The following is a 15,529-nucleotide window of genomic DNA, read 5'->3' as shown; positions in this document are numbered from 1 at the left end:
ATCAGCTCATATTAAAACTGCTACTAACACAACCATCTTTTGTTTCCAATTTTTGTTATCATACATTTTCGTTATTAACCTTTGTTTGTAGGCCGTGTGTCACACCCACTGAGTCATAGTGAGGATTTCACCTCTTCCCCATATCTCATACAAGTCAAACCCGCCAAACCAAAGGAGCAATGTGTTCACAAAACTAACACTCACGCTGTTGTGCTGGACTTGGGTAAACATTGTTTCTTGAATTTCTAACAAAAGCATTCACTTATAAGAACAAATTAAGTTTTTTGTATTGGTTTTATTCAGTGTTTTTTTTTTATAATGATTGCTATTCATGCATATTTTTTCCATTCATATTTAATTCATTTATTTTCATTACAGTACATTTTTTACAGTAGTTTGACAATATGCTTGCTTATAGAACTTTATTTGCCACCTAGTCAGTAAAGTCTCTTGAAATTTAAAGTTGACTATAACCAAAAAAATCATGATTTAATTTAAGTTGAGGCATATTTGTACTTTTGATTTTGTTTAATTTTGAACTGGTATTTGTTAATGAAATAAATAATTATTTGGTCTTGTCATGAGAAAACATGTCACCAAACCATGTTTTGTTAGTAAAACAAAAATTGTGTAGTTCTGACAATTCACTCAAAATCAATATTTCTAGAAAAATTTAGTTATTGCTTAAGTTCAATTCATATTTGACCTATACTTACACAATTAAGGAAGGTTTGAACTATACTAACAGAATTAGGGATGATTTGAACTATACTGACAGAATTAGGGATGAATTGAACTATACTGACAGAATTAAGGATAAATTGAAATATACTGACAGAATTAAGGATAAATTGAACTATTCTGACAGAATTAAGGATAATTTGAACTATACTGACAGAGTTAAGGATGATTTGAACTATACTGACAGATTTAAGGATGATTTGAACTATACTGACAGAAGTAAGGATGATTTGAACTATACTGAAAGAATTAAGGATGAATTTGAACTATACTGACAGAATTAAGGAAGATTTGAACTATACTGACAACATTAATGAAGATTTGAACTGTACTGACAGAATTAAGGATGATTTGAAATGTACTGACAGAATTAAGGAAGATATATTTTATTTTAATATTGTTTTTGTTTCAGAGAGGATGGGATTGGTTAACAAATGTAACACACCAGTTCAAGGGGCACCAGTCTGCCCTACTTCTTCTAAAGTGCTGCCACCTACCCCAACATGTGCCAATGAGGACAGCTGTCTTGCTTCAAAAACAATAAACAGAGAAGAAACAGACTCATCAAAGGTTATTGTGTTTTTTTAGCATATTTTTTATTTAATCTTGAACACAAGTAGAAAATTACCATTGCTTTTTGCTTTGCTTTTCCTTCTAAATGAAATATATATATGAATTTTTTAACAGTTTAATATGAAAACATTTAAAAAAGAATAGATTACAATTTACTTGTGTGGAAAATATTTTAGAATTTAGTGAATATTTTAAATGATTACTTGAACCATTCTACATTCTGTGCTGCTGTTAAGTAGTTTCCATTTTGAAATGATTTCAACAAATTAATGTTATTGTTTTTTTTTTTTGGTTTTTCATTGAATCGGCTTTTGTTAAGTTTTAATCTCAATATAAAATGAATATAATACAACGTTTCTATTTATAATTGACAGGCTAACAAACTGTAAAGTTTATTGATGCAAGAATAAATACAAAAATTAAAAAAAATAAAAACAACATAGAATTGCACACAGCACATATTTGCTTTAGTGAATCACTTTATTCACCATTTGTATAATATGAAATATTTTTTTTGACACAGGAAGCTTCTCCTAGATCTGATGATGAAATCTCCCATTTAGGGGGTGAAATAAAACAGGCATTTAGTAACACCATCACATTACTGAGGTCAAAAACTAAGTACAAAGAGGAATTTGTGCTGGAAGATACACGACCAAAAGATTTGAAGGAATTGTTGATTTTACAGTCATCTGGCAGTGAAGAATCTAATTACGGTTCTATTTCTAGTAGGAGTAGTGATTCATCAAAGGAAAATAGCGGCCAGCCTTATAAAAAAGGGAGTAATCTTAAACCAGTTCCTCAGAAACAACCAGATCTGAGAAAGAATATCAGGAGTGTTCCTAAAGAAGGAAATAAATATTCATTGAAATCAAACAATAAGATTGTAGAAAATACTTCAAAAAAGAATATCAGTGTTTTGAAAACAAGATATGATACTCCTACTATGGTGAACTCTGACCCCAAAGACAAAGTTACTGTACATTCTAATGTCTTGACTAATTCCGGTGAGAATAGTGACAATTCTGTCTGTAGACAGGACAGTTCTGACAGTATACCAGATAACACTCAGGGAAGTCATAAACCAGAAACAAATTCAAACAAGACAGAGAAACAGAAACCAAAAACAATACAAAACAATAAAGGACAAGTGACTCCAAAAATGCAATCTAAACAGTTGGGTGCACCTGTACCATCAACTGCATTTGTAAGGAGTAATTCTAAACCTGGAAGTTCTAAACCAATGCAGGTTGTGTCAAATCAGCTGATTTCTAATGTTAAAGATGAAGTTCAAAGACAGAAATCTTCTAAGCAAAATGAACGTGCCAAAAATGCTGCAGATGAGAAACCTAACTGTGGAAAAAATTCAACATTGACAAATAGCATTAAACAAATGTTAAATGTAGCTAAAAGTGTTGTTGTGCCAAATTCAGGAAATTCTAATCAGAAAAGTTCTGCACTAAGCAAATCAGTGGATACTGGACAATTAGCTACAGAGACCAAACCAGTTGTTACTATTCCCTCAGAATTTCTCAGATCTGAGCAAGGGAAAGGAAAAACTGTGTTTACAGACATTAGCAATAAAACTACAGAATCTGGGGATAAAACAGAGAGAAATGGGTTAGATTCTAAAACTACTCAAAAGGACAATGTTCAAGAGAAAAATACCTCTTCAAATGGATCTAAACTCAGTACTGTAAAATCTGACAAAATTCCTCCAAAACGGCCACAACATCCACCAGGCTTTGGAAAAAATCCTAATTTACCTAGAAACTCTTCACAAACAAATGTGGCAACAACAAAACAGGTATCAAGGGTTTCATCTCCAGCTACAGGGAGAAGAAACTCTCCTGCAAGACAAAATTCTAATAATCTAACTACCAAAGTATCTTCATCACCACTCATTATAAAATCAGCTTCAATGTCTACTATACAGGATCAATATGATAAATCTAACAATTTAAAGTCACAATCCAACTCAAATGTAACAAAATCAGAGAGTGATTCTAATATTAAATCCAAAATGGATGAACAAGAAACTTCTAAACCTAAATATAAACCTGCAAGTGCTGGAAAACCTCCATTGGTTGAAATTTTGCCTAATGATACACCAAGGTCAAAGAAAGGTCAGACTATTCCAATCAATCCTATGGAGCAAGTGGTAACTCCAATTATTGTAAATCCATTTGAACAATTTGAGAAACCAAATCAATCAGGAATTCCTGCTACTGAATATGGTTATGTCGTGATAAAACCAGTCATGGAACGATCTAAAACTCAAACATCTATACGAAGCAGAGGAAAAAGTGCCAAAAAGACAGGAAAGGATACTAAACCTGGTTCTGCTGCTTCTAGTAGAACAGGTGGCAAAAGGAAAGTTGCCAAAAACAAAGAGGGTAAACACTCTGATGAGGGCAATAATCGCCCAAAGAGTGGCAAACAAAAAAGAAAAGTAAAATCAGCAAAAAGAAGAAAGAAATCAGTTACTGAGTCAGCTTTAACAAAACAATCAGAACAGTCTGACATTGCTCTGATATCAGGAATTGGTTGGCATGTTGCTACCTCATGTTTAGATAAATCTGACGTAATGGCTGTTCAACGTATTGGATCCTCTTCATCTGAATCCTCTTCTGATGAAGATGACCTTGACATGCCTACACCAAGACATTATCGCCCTCTACATATTGAAACTTCACATATGGCAGAACTTCCTGGCCATTCTCCGAGATTCCTTGAAGTGAAGCAACAAGAGAAGCTCAGTGGTGAAAATATTCCAATTTTAGATAATGATGGTTATCCACTCATGAACTTGGATGTAACACAAAAATCACTACCATCTGCATTTGATATTGAAAATTTTCTCAGGAATTTAGAACCCGGTGCTCCAAATGGTGTGTTAGACTTTGATCTAACAATTAAACATTTAGCCCAAAATCCTATAGACAACGATAGCGAACCAGATTTTGACAGTACGCCTGAGAATGAGGATGGAATTCATCATCAGATTTTTCATCAAAAGTTAACACCAATTCCCGAGTCACCATCATTAAAATCAATGCATAGGCTAAAAACTGCTGAAGCTATCAAAAACTTTGATGAAAATGTGAAAGAGGAAACTCTTAATAGACTTCTAGGACTACAATCTCATAAAAATAATAATTCTGGAACAGAGGAGGTTAGAAACAGTGCTACTGATGTGGCTATAGGTAATACTCTCAATACAAGTCCTAAACAGGTGACCTCACAACCTCCCTCAGGTAAAAGTAGTGGGAGGAGGCGGATTGAACAGATCTCTTCTACAAGTAGAAAGGCAAATAACCCATCAAGTAGGAGTTCTAGCAATACCTCTGTCAGAGACAAAAATAATAGTGCTTCACGACTTAACAGTAGTCATTCAAGAATGAGTTCTCAGAATGGAAGTGCATCTGGAAGGAATTCACAAAATGGAAGTGCTTCAAGGTTTAATTCTCGGACTGAATCTGGAAATTCAAAGGGAAGAAATTCAAGACAGAGTTCAAGTGAAATCAGAAAATCAACTGAATCTTTAAATGAAATTAATAAGAGAAGATCACAAGAATCTTTGACGGAGGTAGGAGTTTCAGAAATGAATAGAGTGTACTCTAATGAGTCTTTAAATCAGACTGCAAACATTGAAAATGAAACCATTGTTCAGGATATAAGGAATGAAAGAGAATCTTCAGAAGAATGTCTACTGGATGAGCAAGGCAATGTTAGTTCTAGGAGAGAGAGGAAGTTTTCTGAGAGTAAGAGTGACCATGGCGACTCAGAAAATATAGACACTGCCATAGAGGAAATACTAAACAACAACAATAACGCTAGTTACAGAACCAACTCTACCATTAAATCATCTGGTTCTTTTAGACTTAATAAAACAGATTCAATTACAGCAGCTGATAGACAGTTGTTATTGAGAATGACAGCTGAGGCAGATAACTCACCATTTCATGCTGGTCGTTTTGCTGAATCATTTACTCCCAGAGGTCATAAGAATAACTTACTTGATCATGATGAGAGGCAAAGATTGGCTGAGTCTTTTACTCCAAGAGGGAACAAGCGAGGCTTTGATGACAATTATCTCAGGAAACCTACCATAACTAGTAGTGCTAGTCAGCCACATCTTCCTCATGCTGTAGATCCTGACCCGAAACAAACTATGGCTAAAATCATGAACAGTTTCAGAAAAATGGAAATTTATGTTGGTGATCACAGGCGTGATCAGAAAAAGGATGTGTCAAAGCCTGAGGTTAGTGTATCTGTACCAACTTCAGCTGTACGGTTAACAGGACGACCAGGGACACCAAATAAAGCTAGGTCAGCAGGAAAGTTTACAGAGATAAAACAAGAGAAGATGACACCACGGACGGATGATAGTCGAGCAGTAAAGAGTAGTACCAGGGCTGATGAGAGTCGGGCAGTAAAGAATAGCGCCAGGGCTGTTGAGAGTCGACGGGACAACACCAGCAAGGTAGGCATGTTTAATTCCTTCCAATATAAAATGCAGAAAAAGTGGTTTTATGGTTAAAATTTCAAGGAAATAATGTAGTTTTAATTATCTCGTTTCTTTTGTAACAAATATGATAAAATGAAAAACAAAAAAAACTATTTATTTTTATATTGTCACACATTTTTATTGTTATAGAAAAGGAATACATCACAAAGTTACTCATTTTGCTTGGTAAAAGATTCTACAAATCAAAGTCTGATTACTGTTACCTATATAACTACAATTCAAATGTTCACTCTGATTCATTATAATGTTGTCTATTGCAGCAAAAGTCATTTGTCCGTCAGTCTGTAGATCCCAATGTACAGCAGGACATATCAGCTGTACCAATGGCAGGAGGTGACTACGATGATGAAGAGATAAACATACAAGACAATGAGGTATTATAAAGACTATATCTCTCTAAGTTCCTATAATAACTTATGTTCACTAAGTAGTTTTCATTATGACATAGATCTTTTATTTATAGTTGGACACATTACAAACAAAAAGCTTTATAAAGCTTTTTACTGACAACGGTAATCTTAGTAATTATAAAACCATTTGCTGTGAAAATACTATTGTATGTGGGTATCAATTTTTGTGGTTTTCATGGTAAGGCTAAACCATGAAATTTGGTATCAAAAGAAAAGGAGATTTTCATTGATATGTCTACTGAAAGCATCAAACACTAATTCAAGAATCCTTGAACTTGTGTTTCTTACCTAATCCACCAATTAAAGTACTTTCTCAGTATACACAGGCAAATGTGCCACATATAAGAATCATATGGTTTGCATCATATGATTATCATATAAATCGAGCACCATATGATAATCATATGTTTTTCACAAACATATCATAATCATGTTTTTAAGCCAAAATTAACATATGAGAATCATATGATAATCATATGACTATCATATGTTAAATATCATATAATTGTCATATGATTACCATATGATTATCGTATGTGGCACATTTTCCTGTGATTGTTTATAAAAAAAATTATGTAAGTTTTTGTCCTGCTGATGAGGTTTGAGGGTGTAAATTAAGAGATATTCAGTCATTGTTTCTACATTTATGTATGTTATGCCACAGATAATGACCTTTCTGTCAACATTTTTGTGAAGTTAAACTACACAGTAGGAGAGAATTTCTTTCATTCAACTCATTGAATATTTAGTAGAACCTTTTAATACAAACTAATGGCAGTTATGAAGTCAATACAAAAAATATCACAGCCAACCAGACAGGGCAAGATGTTCTGATCAGAAATTCAAAAGTCATTGGCGACATTGCCGTCAATGTTGTCATTGGAAATTGACGATATATTTTCTTATATCACAGCAGTGGCCTGGGATAAGAATTTATTAGAAAGAAGGAACAATGGAAAATTGTTGCCAATAATATTAGATTGTTGAATATTTTTTCAACGAGATAAGCATGAGAAACTGCCACAAGTTGAAAAAAAATGATAAATAATCTGTTTATTGATGTTTTGCTGAAGTGTAAAGTATTAGTTTTCTTTTTTTTTCAGTTTTCATAACCTAAATATGTAAGTTTTATAAGCGCTGCAAAGTTTCCTTTCAAGACTATTTTTTCAGTGGAGTGCTATGTGAAGTCACATATGTTGTGCAGCTATACAATATTTTTCATTCTCACTCGACTGGTGTGAGATTGAAAATTATCGTATAGCAAGATCAAAGGGATTTTGAACAAAATAGCGATAAGAAGTATTATCTCAGTTTAAGTATCTTTATGTTACATGTTTTACAGACTATTATGAGCCATCTATCCAGTACTAGTCACTCCGACAGTAGGGCAGGCAGTGCTTGTACTGTGTTCTCTCAGAGTGAGGAGACAATACAGTGGAAGAAAGGCAATGTTCTTGGCAAAGGTGCTTTTGGCACTGTAAGTACATGTATATAATGGAACAATCTTCCATGAACAGTACTACATCAATAAAGAAACTCAATTATACTGGTGTTGGGCATTGATTTTTTTATCATTTATGATTTTGGACTGGTGATATCTATCAGCTCTTTTAATTGCCCGTCTGTCTGTGTCTTTTAACTATTTTTCCCTATTGTCTAAAAATTTTGTATCATTATCATATTTATTTAACCTATTCTTAATTGATTTGGTGTTAAAACAAAAAAAAAAGATATAGTGGTGGAAGGAACTAATATAATTTAGAAAACTATAAACTTCAATTTAAGTTCTTTTTAGAAACAAAAGAAAATGGAAATTAACTTCATTTTTTAAGTAATACTTCATTGTTCAATTGCTGAAATAAGATAATGTTTGATATTGTAGGTATGGTGTGGTTTAACTAGCGAAGGTCAGTTGATTGCTGTGAAACAGATAGAACTGAACACTATGGACCAGTGTAAAGCCAAGAGAGAATACGAGAAAGTACAGGAAGAGGTGGAACTTCTCAAAACACTCAATCATAAAAATATTGTAGGGTCAGTATCAATATGGAACTTCTCAAAACACTCAATCATGAAAATATTGTAGGGTCAATATCTATGTGAAACTTCTCAAAACACTCAATCATAAATATTTTGTAGGGTAAAAATCAATGTGGAGCTTCTCAGAACACTCAATTATAAAAATATTGTAGGGTAAAAATCAATCAGGAACCCTACTGTCCATTTGCTGTATAACTACTGGGAACCTACTGTCCATTTACTGTATAATTACCGGGAACCCTACTGTCCATTTAATGCATAATTACCAGGAATCCTACTGTCCATTTGCTGTATCCACATACTTTCCATTGACTGTAGACAAAACCCATGGGAATGATTTAAGAGCTAACATCCTTTTCAGATTTTTATTAAACATGACACAAAATTAGACCTATTACAAGCAAACCATAAAGTTATTTAATTGTTATTTGTATTAACTGTACAGATATTTAGGAACCAGTTTAGAAGAGAGTATAGTTAGTATATTCATGCAGTTTGTACCTGGAGGTTCTATAGCTAGTATCCTGGCAAGGTTTGGTGCTCTGGACGAGGCTGTCTTCAAGAAATATACCAAACAGATACTGGAAGGTGTAGAATACCTGCACCAAAATGATGTTATACACAGGTAAATTTCAATACATGACTACATCAAGTTATTAGGAAAGTTCTAGGGCAAAAGGGATTGCTACATATTTCACTTTTCATTGTTCATAAACTATAGTGACTGAACCATATGTTTTTTTACAATTCAGTTTTAAAAGATTCAGATACTTGGAAAAATGTGGAGAAAAGTTAATTATTAGTTATCAGTGAATGGTTAGAACTGTTTAATCTCTCTGCTTTATATCATTGTATGAGGGAGTAACTGTTTTAATACAAATTTAACACAACATATGTCTATATACTATGTTGTATTGTAAAGTGTAAAACCATAAGATGTCTTTGCAGGGACATTAAAGGAGGCAACGTTATGTTAATGCCCAATGGGATCATCAAGTTAATAGACTTTGGATGTGCCAAACGTTTATGTATAAATCTGAGTATGGGTCAGTCACAGATCCTGAAGTCCATGAAGGGAACCCCCTATTGGATGGCTCCTGAGGTTGTCAATGAGACAGGGCATGGCAAAAAATCTGATATCTGGTCAGTATTCTTTTGAGATTGATGAAATATTTAATCAATGTATTAATTGAGTTTATTCTGAAAATATTTAAAAAAAAAAAAAAAAATTGTCTAATTATGTTCCCTAGGTAGATTTATCTGTGAAGTCATTTCTGCAGTGGAAACAATAAACAATATTTATAATTTTACATCCCTAAAGTCAACAGGAGTTATTAGATTTGTCCTATTTTCTTTCTTTTTTATTTTCATAAATAATGTATATACTTCATCCTTTGTAACCTCACCTGGCTGTAGGCCAAATGAGCTATTGCCATCAATTGGCGACCATCGTTGTCCTCCATTGTCATTAACAATTTTTCAGAACTCTTCTCCTCTGACACTACTTGATCAATTGGAACCAAAATTGGGTTGAATGTTCCTTGGGTTATCATGCATAAAATTGGTAAGGGCATTTTTTGATTTGTCAAAAAACATGGCCACTAGTTCTAAAAATAGAACATGGGGGGTCAGACAAGTTTCTTGGATATTTCTCCATAATCATTAGAATTACCCAAATTCTGATTGGGTAAAAGTGTTCAGCATGATGAGATCTATCTGTGATCAAATTTTCTTTTTAATCCATTAAGCCATGTTGGAGTATATTGTGCTTCTTTGACGTTTTTTTGCTTTTTTTTATGTTATTTCTTCCAAAAATCTTCTCCTCTGACACTACCTGACCAATTGGAACCAAACTTGGTATGAATGTTCCTTGAGGTATCCTGCATAGAAATGATGTGAAGATGGCTGCTGTTACTAAAAATAGAACATATTGGTCAGACAGTAATTTTTGCATATATATCTCCAAAACATTTAGGTTTAGCCAAATTCTGAAGTGGGGTAATAGTGTTCGGCATGATGAAATTTACACAACACTCAGCGATTTTTGTTTCTTTAACACTCAAGTTGGAGTTTAAATCTGTGTTAGTCGGTGAAACACTGTGTCAGTTGGACTTTTTCATGGTGAAATGTGAGTGATACACCCACCCAACTGGGACATCTTATATTCTGGTTGTTAATTGTGTACGTAGAACCACCGACCTGGGTGTGAAATTCACCCAGAATGGTGTAGTTAATGTGATTGATCTCACCCAACAATATGGACGTTAGTAGCCGTACTCCCAGGTCACTGACCTCCAAAATTCATTGAATCCAATCGCCGAAATTTATACTAGTAACAGGAGTCAATAGTTGATTTGTCCACCTTTAATCCAAGCTGTCGGCATGATAAAACAGCGGTTGAGATGATTAGCACATGGTATTAACGATTGACAAATATAATATGAAAATCGTAAAAAAAAAAAAAAAAATTATCGTTGATACATACTATATAACTGTCCTGTATTGAGTTGTGCTAAATTGCAGTCCATTGGATGATTAGACACAAATCGTAGACAATGTAAACAATATGTTCATGTAAATTTCTATATTTATGTGCGAGGTTCGTCAAGGGATTATCTTTATACAGGAGTTAACATCGGTCAGCATCAATGAAAGTTCAAAATCGTTTAACAAGGCCTATCATTAGAATAAAGATATATGTAGGTTGTATTTGAAACATACTTTCAATAAAAAATATCTTAGATTTAACTTGAAGCATTTTTAGCAGTTGAAAACGACTGACTTAGGCCACGTCTTGTCCTCGTTAGGTCATTATATTGTACCTTATAATTATTACTGACAATGTTCGCAGTCCGATTAAGGGCTTCTGCTTCACAATTGTTGTATATACATTATATAGATGTCTTGGGACATGTAATTAGTTTTTTTAATTTCTGAAAAAGCTGTTCAATTATTAAAACTATCAGAAACTAAAAGCGTCACCAGTCCATCACTCAAATCAAATTACAACAATCAATACTTTCAAAGTGTTTTAGTCATGATTATTAATATAATTAACATTTTCTAAGTGCAAAATTAAAATGTCAAAAGATTGCATAATTACTTGATAAAAATATGAAGTAATATTTCTACATGATGTCTCTCACTCATTACACGTAAATAAAAAATAAAACATCAACCAACAAATAATAAACATGTACAAAATAATGCCGAATTTTTAATGACATAACTAAATTTTCATCTTTTTTTTTATTTATTTATTTTTTTTTATTTTAGTAGTCAGGAATTTACACATTCCTTTACATCACCACCTGACTATGGTGTACAGGGAGTTCTTAATGGAGAAATTATCACTGACATACAAACATTTTATAGATACATATAACCTATTTACAAAATACCATGAATATTCTATTTCCATAGTATTCTATTTTCACTCTCACATCATTCACCTACCAGTCATCCATTGTAATATATAAGTTTGGACTGCAATGTATCTAAAGCATAGAAGTTCAATAGGAATAAAAAGAGGAATTAACAAATAATATGTATTAAAAAAATATTTTCTGTGTAGTAAAATTATGATGGAAAAATAGCTTGTAAAGGAGCCCAATATTTTTCAAATTTGTCTAATGTGCAATTTTTATTTGCAACATAACTTTCAAGAGATTGGTACCGTCTAATACAGTTGAGAAGGCCAACCATATTTGGTATAATTTCCTTTAATTTACATCTATACAGATAGTTTTTTGCCATTATAAACATCAAGTTAGAAAATAAATCTTCTGAAGGAAACCCTATTAGCACTTGCTGCTTAGTAAATACGAAATCTTTGTTGTACAAATGTATTTCATGCACAAATAATGACCAGAAATGTTTTGTGATATGACAATCATAAAATAAATGTTCGATGGTTTCTTCATCAAGTTTACAAAAGAACACAGATTGCTTGGCTTTAGCTTGATCCTGTATAAGAAGGAATTTGTAGGAATGATACGATGTTGTAGTTTGTAATGAAAACTTCTCAGATAACTGTCAGAACAACATGTTTTTGTTAAAATGAAGTATTTTTGCCAGTCTACAGTTTCTGATTCTAAAAGTTCTTCCCATTTCAAAATTTTTCTATTGGCTGACAAGATATGTTACTAATAAGATAATTGTGTAAACAAATGGGTTTTTTAACTTGAAGAAGCTTTTCAAGAAATGTGGCAGTTACAGAAAAATTAACAAAAGTATTCTCATTGCAGTGCTCTTTAACAAAAATCTTAATACTCTTAGGAATCTGTGATAGGATACTATAGTAGCTCAAAAAGTTATTAGTGAACATTTTGTTTTGAACTCTTGAAACGTCAAAAATCTGCTATTTTCAAAGTTTGTTATATCCTTTAAAACTTGAACATTGTGGTGCTTCCAACTGTCATATAACATAAAATCTAGCACAGGTACAAAGTTCAAATTATCTGGAGAAAGAATTTCTCTTGTACATGTCTTAAAAACTGGCTTCACTTTGTACATTGACAAAAATACATCTCTCCAAAAAGGATTGTGAATAGAAGTTGACAACTCTTTCAACTTTTCCTTTTGTAGAGAAAAAACTCTTTCACCCCCAAACATTCTTAAATCAGAAAGTAAGAGTGACTGCCATGTCCCTCCTGTATCATGAAATACCCTACGTACCCAAACAATTTTTAAATAATAAGCAAATGACTCCAAATGGACCATGTCCAATCCTCCTTGCTTGAAATCTCCAATAAATGTATTACACTTAATTCTCTCTGATTTTCCATTCCAAATAAAGTGAAAAAATAAAGAATTAATCTCATTTATACTATTTCGAGACAAATTGGGTAAGGCTGTCAACAAATATATAATCTTTGGAAGTGCAAGAGTTTTAATAACTATTACCATACCAAGGAGTGTAAGCTTTCTATGTTCCCATGACTTCAATATACCAGACATTTCCTTAACCTTCTTAGAAAAATTAATATGAAGCATGTCATCTAAATTTAATGAAAATTCTAATCCCAGAACTTTAAAATTTGAGACTGACCATTGAAGGTTTTTATCAGAACATAATACATGATCAGAAATTTTTTTACTACCAACCCATATGGCTTTGGTTTTAGATGCAGTCATCGTTAAGCCAGAAGTCTTATAAAACAACTCAAATACATTTAAAGACTCTGATAAAGATTTCTCCATACCATCTAACATTAGGAATGTATCATCTGCATATTGAATTAATAAAATTTCTTTCTCTTGTACCATAACACCATGAATATTTGGATCTGATTCAAGTTTAATAACTAATAGTTCAACACCTATAATAAACAGGTAAGGTGACAATGGGTCCCCCTGTATACAACCACTTTGAAGATTGAAGAAACTTGACATATTACCATTATTTATTACACAGCTTTTGGCATCTACATAGAAAGTCTTGAACCACCTGCAAATCGACGGACTGAAATTAAAACTTTTTAATGCTGCAACTAGAAATTCCCATTCAATGGAATCAAAAGCTTTTTCAAAATCAGTGAGTAACAGTAATCCTGGCATATCATGATATTCTAAATAAAAGTCCATGATTTTTCAGTGTAATGTCATCATGGAATTTCACATTCTTGGTAAATCCTTTCTTCTGCCTCATGATGTTGATCTTGGTCTCAGTATTTCTGACTTTTGCCAAAACAGGCCTTACCATACCATCTTTCCCTGGTATTCTGTGAATAGCAACCACATCTGTAGAGTCTAACTCAACATTCAAGTCATTTTTAACTAGGTTGATAAATTCTGTTCTCTAATTTTCATCAGGCTTTTCTGGTAAAAATCACAATACATTTCTTGAATTCTTTATAATTGGCAGATCTAAGTGCATCAGTACTTCTGATGTTACAGTCAGCAACTTTCTGTTCCAGGGTTATAAGCTGGATATCCTTCTGTCTCAGTCTTTCTTTTTCTAGATTAAGTGAGTCTATACAGTCTTGTAACTTTCCAGTTGTCTCTCTCAATTTACTGTTATTTTCCTCAGTCATTGATTGATTGAAGGATGACAATAGTTGCTGAACTATTATCGTAACAATTTGCTTTAAATCATTTTGTTTAACTAATTTATCTAGATCTGATTTAGTCACTGTGTCCTGCAGTGCACGTTTGATTTCCTTTAACGCAGAATGTATTGCAGCTATGTCCACATCATCAATACTTTCTTCAGACACATCAGAATGAGTTCTTTTATCACACTTGGGTGGGTTTGCTTGAGAGACTTTAGCTCCTGGCATAGTTGGTTTTTAGGAGCTAACAATGACTGAACATGTTTTTGTCCTTTAGTTGAGTCCCCAGGCATATTGAGAATAACATAGATCCTAATGAGATATAATCCTCTATAATCACAATGAAAAAAAAGAAATTCCACTGCTGCATCCAAAATCAGCAAAAATTCAGCAAAATATATCCAAAAACTTGTAGTCCATGAAAAGCTGAATATTTTAATATAAATTTTGTAATATGATAATGTAAAAATCTACATAAAAATGCCAAAAACTGCAGAGCAAATCAGCTCACTACTACTCTGGTGGCCATCTTTAAATTTTTATCTTAACTGGAGTGCTCCAAATAATCAGAGAAACAGAAACAGAATATACATTGTATCTTACAATAAAATCCTCCTTATTCCTCATTGAAATTTACGACTATTACAATAAACAAATGGTCGGTGTTGGCTAGGTGGAATCTGGGTGGTAAACACTCAATATGTCGGTGTAATACTGAGTTTCACTCAGATCAGACTGTAGTGTTAGAGAAACAAATGTCTCTGAGTGTGGTGCATCTTTGGTAAAATTTTTGTTTTAATTCATTATTGCCCTTTTTTTAAATTTTTTTTTGCTATTTATAATGTTTTTTCTTTCAAAAATCTTCTCTGAAACAACTTGACCAATTGGAATCAGACAGTAGTTTTTCACATATCTCTCCAAAACAGTTAGGTTTAACCAAATTCTTTCAATTGCTGAAATGATCCTTATGATAAATCCTAGGAAAGTCTAGGGATGAAAGTTGTCAGACAACTTGTAAGAGTTTATTGCCGTTGAAAGGGAAAAAAAAAAATTTTCTACCGTTTTCACCCAGTGTCTTGAAAACTATGATAAAAAGAAACTGTCAGTTAGTGAAATTATCCTTATGATAAGTCCTACAAAAGTCTTCTTGAGTCAAAATTGTTGGACAACTTCTTGTTAGA

At 32.8% G+C, this 15,529-nt stretch overlaps 1 protein-coding gene and 1 pseudogene across 13 annotated transcripts in view; one reads left to right on the top strand and one right to left on the bottom strand.

Moving 5' to 3' along the window:
• The window catches only part of LOC148608879 (uncharacterized), a 50,777-nt gene that overhangs the window by 30,982 nt on the left and 4,266 nt on the right, over window positions 1-15,529 (top strand). For 11 of the 13 annotated variants that reach the window (XM_088543341.1, XM_088543330.1, XM_088543334.1 and 8 more), the window contains 8 exons: window positions 92-223; window positions 1,154-1,311; window positions 1,838-5,800; window positions 6,106-6,219; window positions 7,598-7,732; window positions 8,138-8,289; window positions 8,741-8,920; window positions 9,244-9,438. In XM_088543341.1, coding sequence (XP_088399467.1) covers window positions 92-223; window positions 1,154-1,311; window positions 1,838-5,800; window positions 6,106-6,219; window positions 7,598-7,732; window positions 8,138-8,289; window positions 8,741-8,920; window positions 9,244-9,438 — 5,029 coding nt within the window. The remainder of the gene's footprint in view (window positions 1-91; window positions 224-1,153; window positions 1,312-1,837; window positions 5,801-6,105; window positions 6,220-7,597; window positions 7,733-8,137; window positions 8,290-8,740; window positions 8,921-9,243; window positions 9,439-15,529) is intronic. The other 2 variants (XM_088543342.1, XM_088543343.1) reach the window with 1 other exon arrangement.
• LOC148608880 (uncharacterized) lies at window positions 13,856-14,641 on the bottom strand (annotated as a pseudogene).

The sequence above is a fragment of the Perna viridis genome, chromosome 8, assembly GCF_037379345.1.
Source record: "Perna viridis isolate PV_CMFRI_1.1 ecotype Kerala chromosome 8, ASM3737934v1, whole genome shotgun sequence".
NCBI classification, from domain to species: Eukaryota; Metazoa; Mollusca; class Bivalvia; order Mytilida; family Mytilidae; genus Perna; species Perna viridis.
The sequence above is the reverse complement of the archived record's forward strand: the minus strand, read 5'-3'. Positions and strand labels throughout refer to the sequence as shown.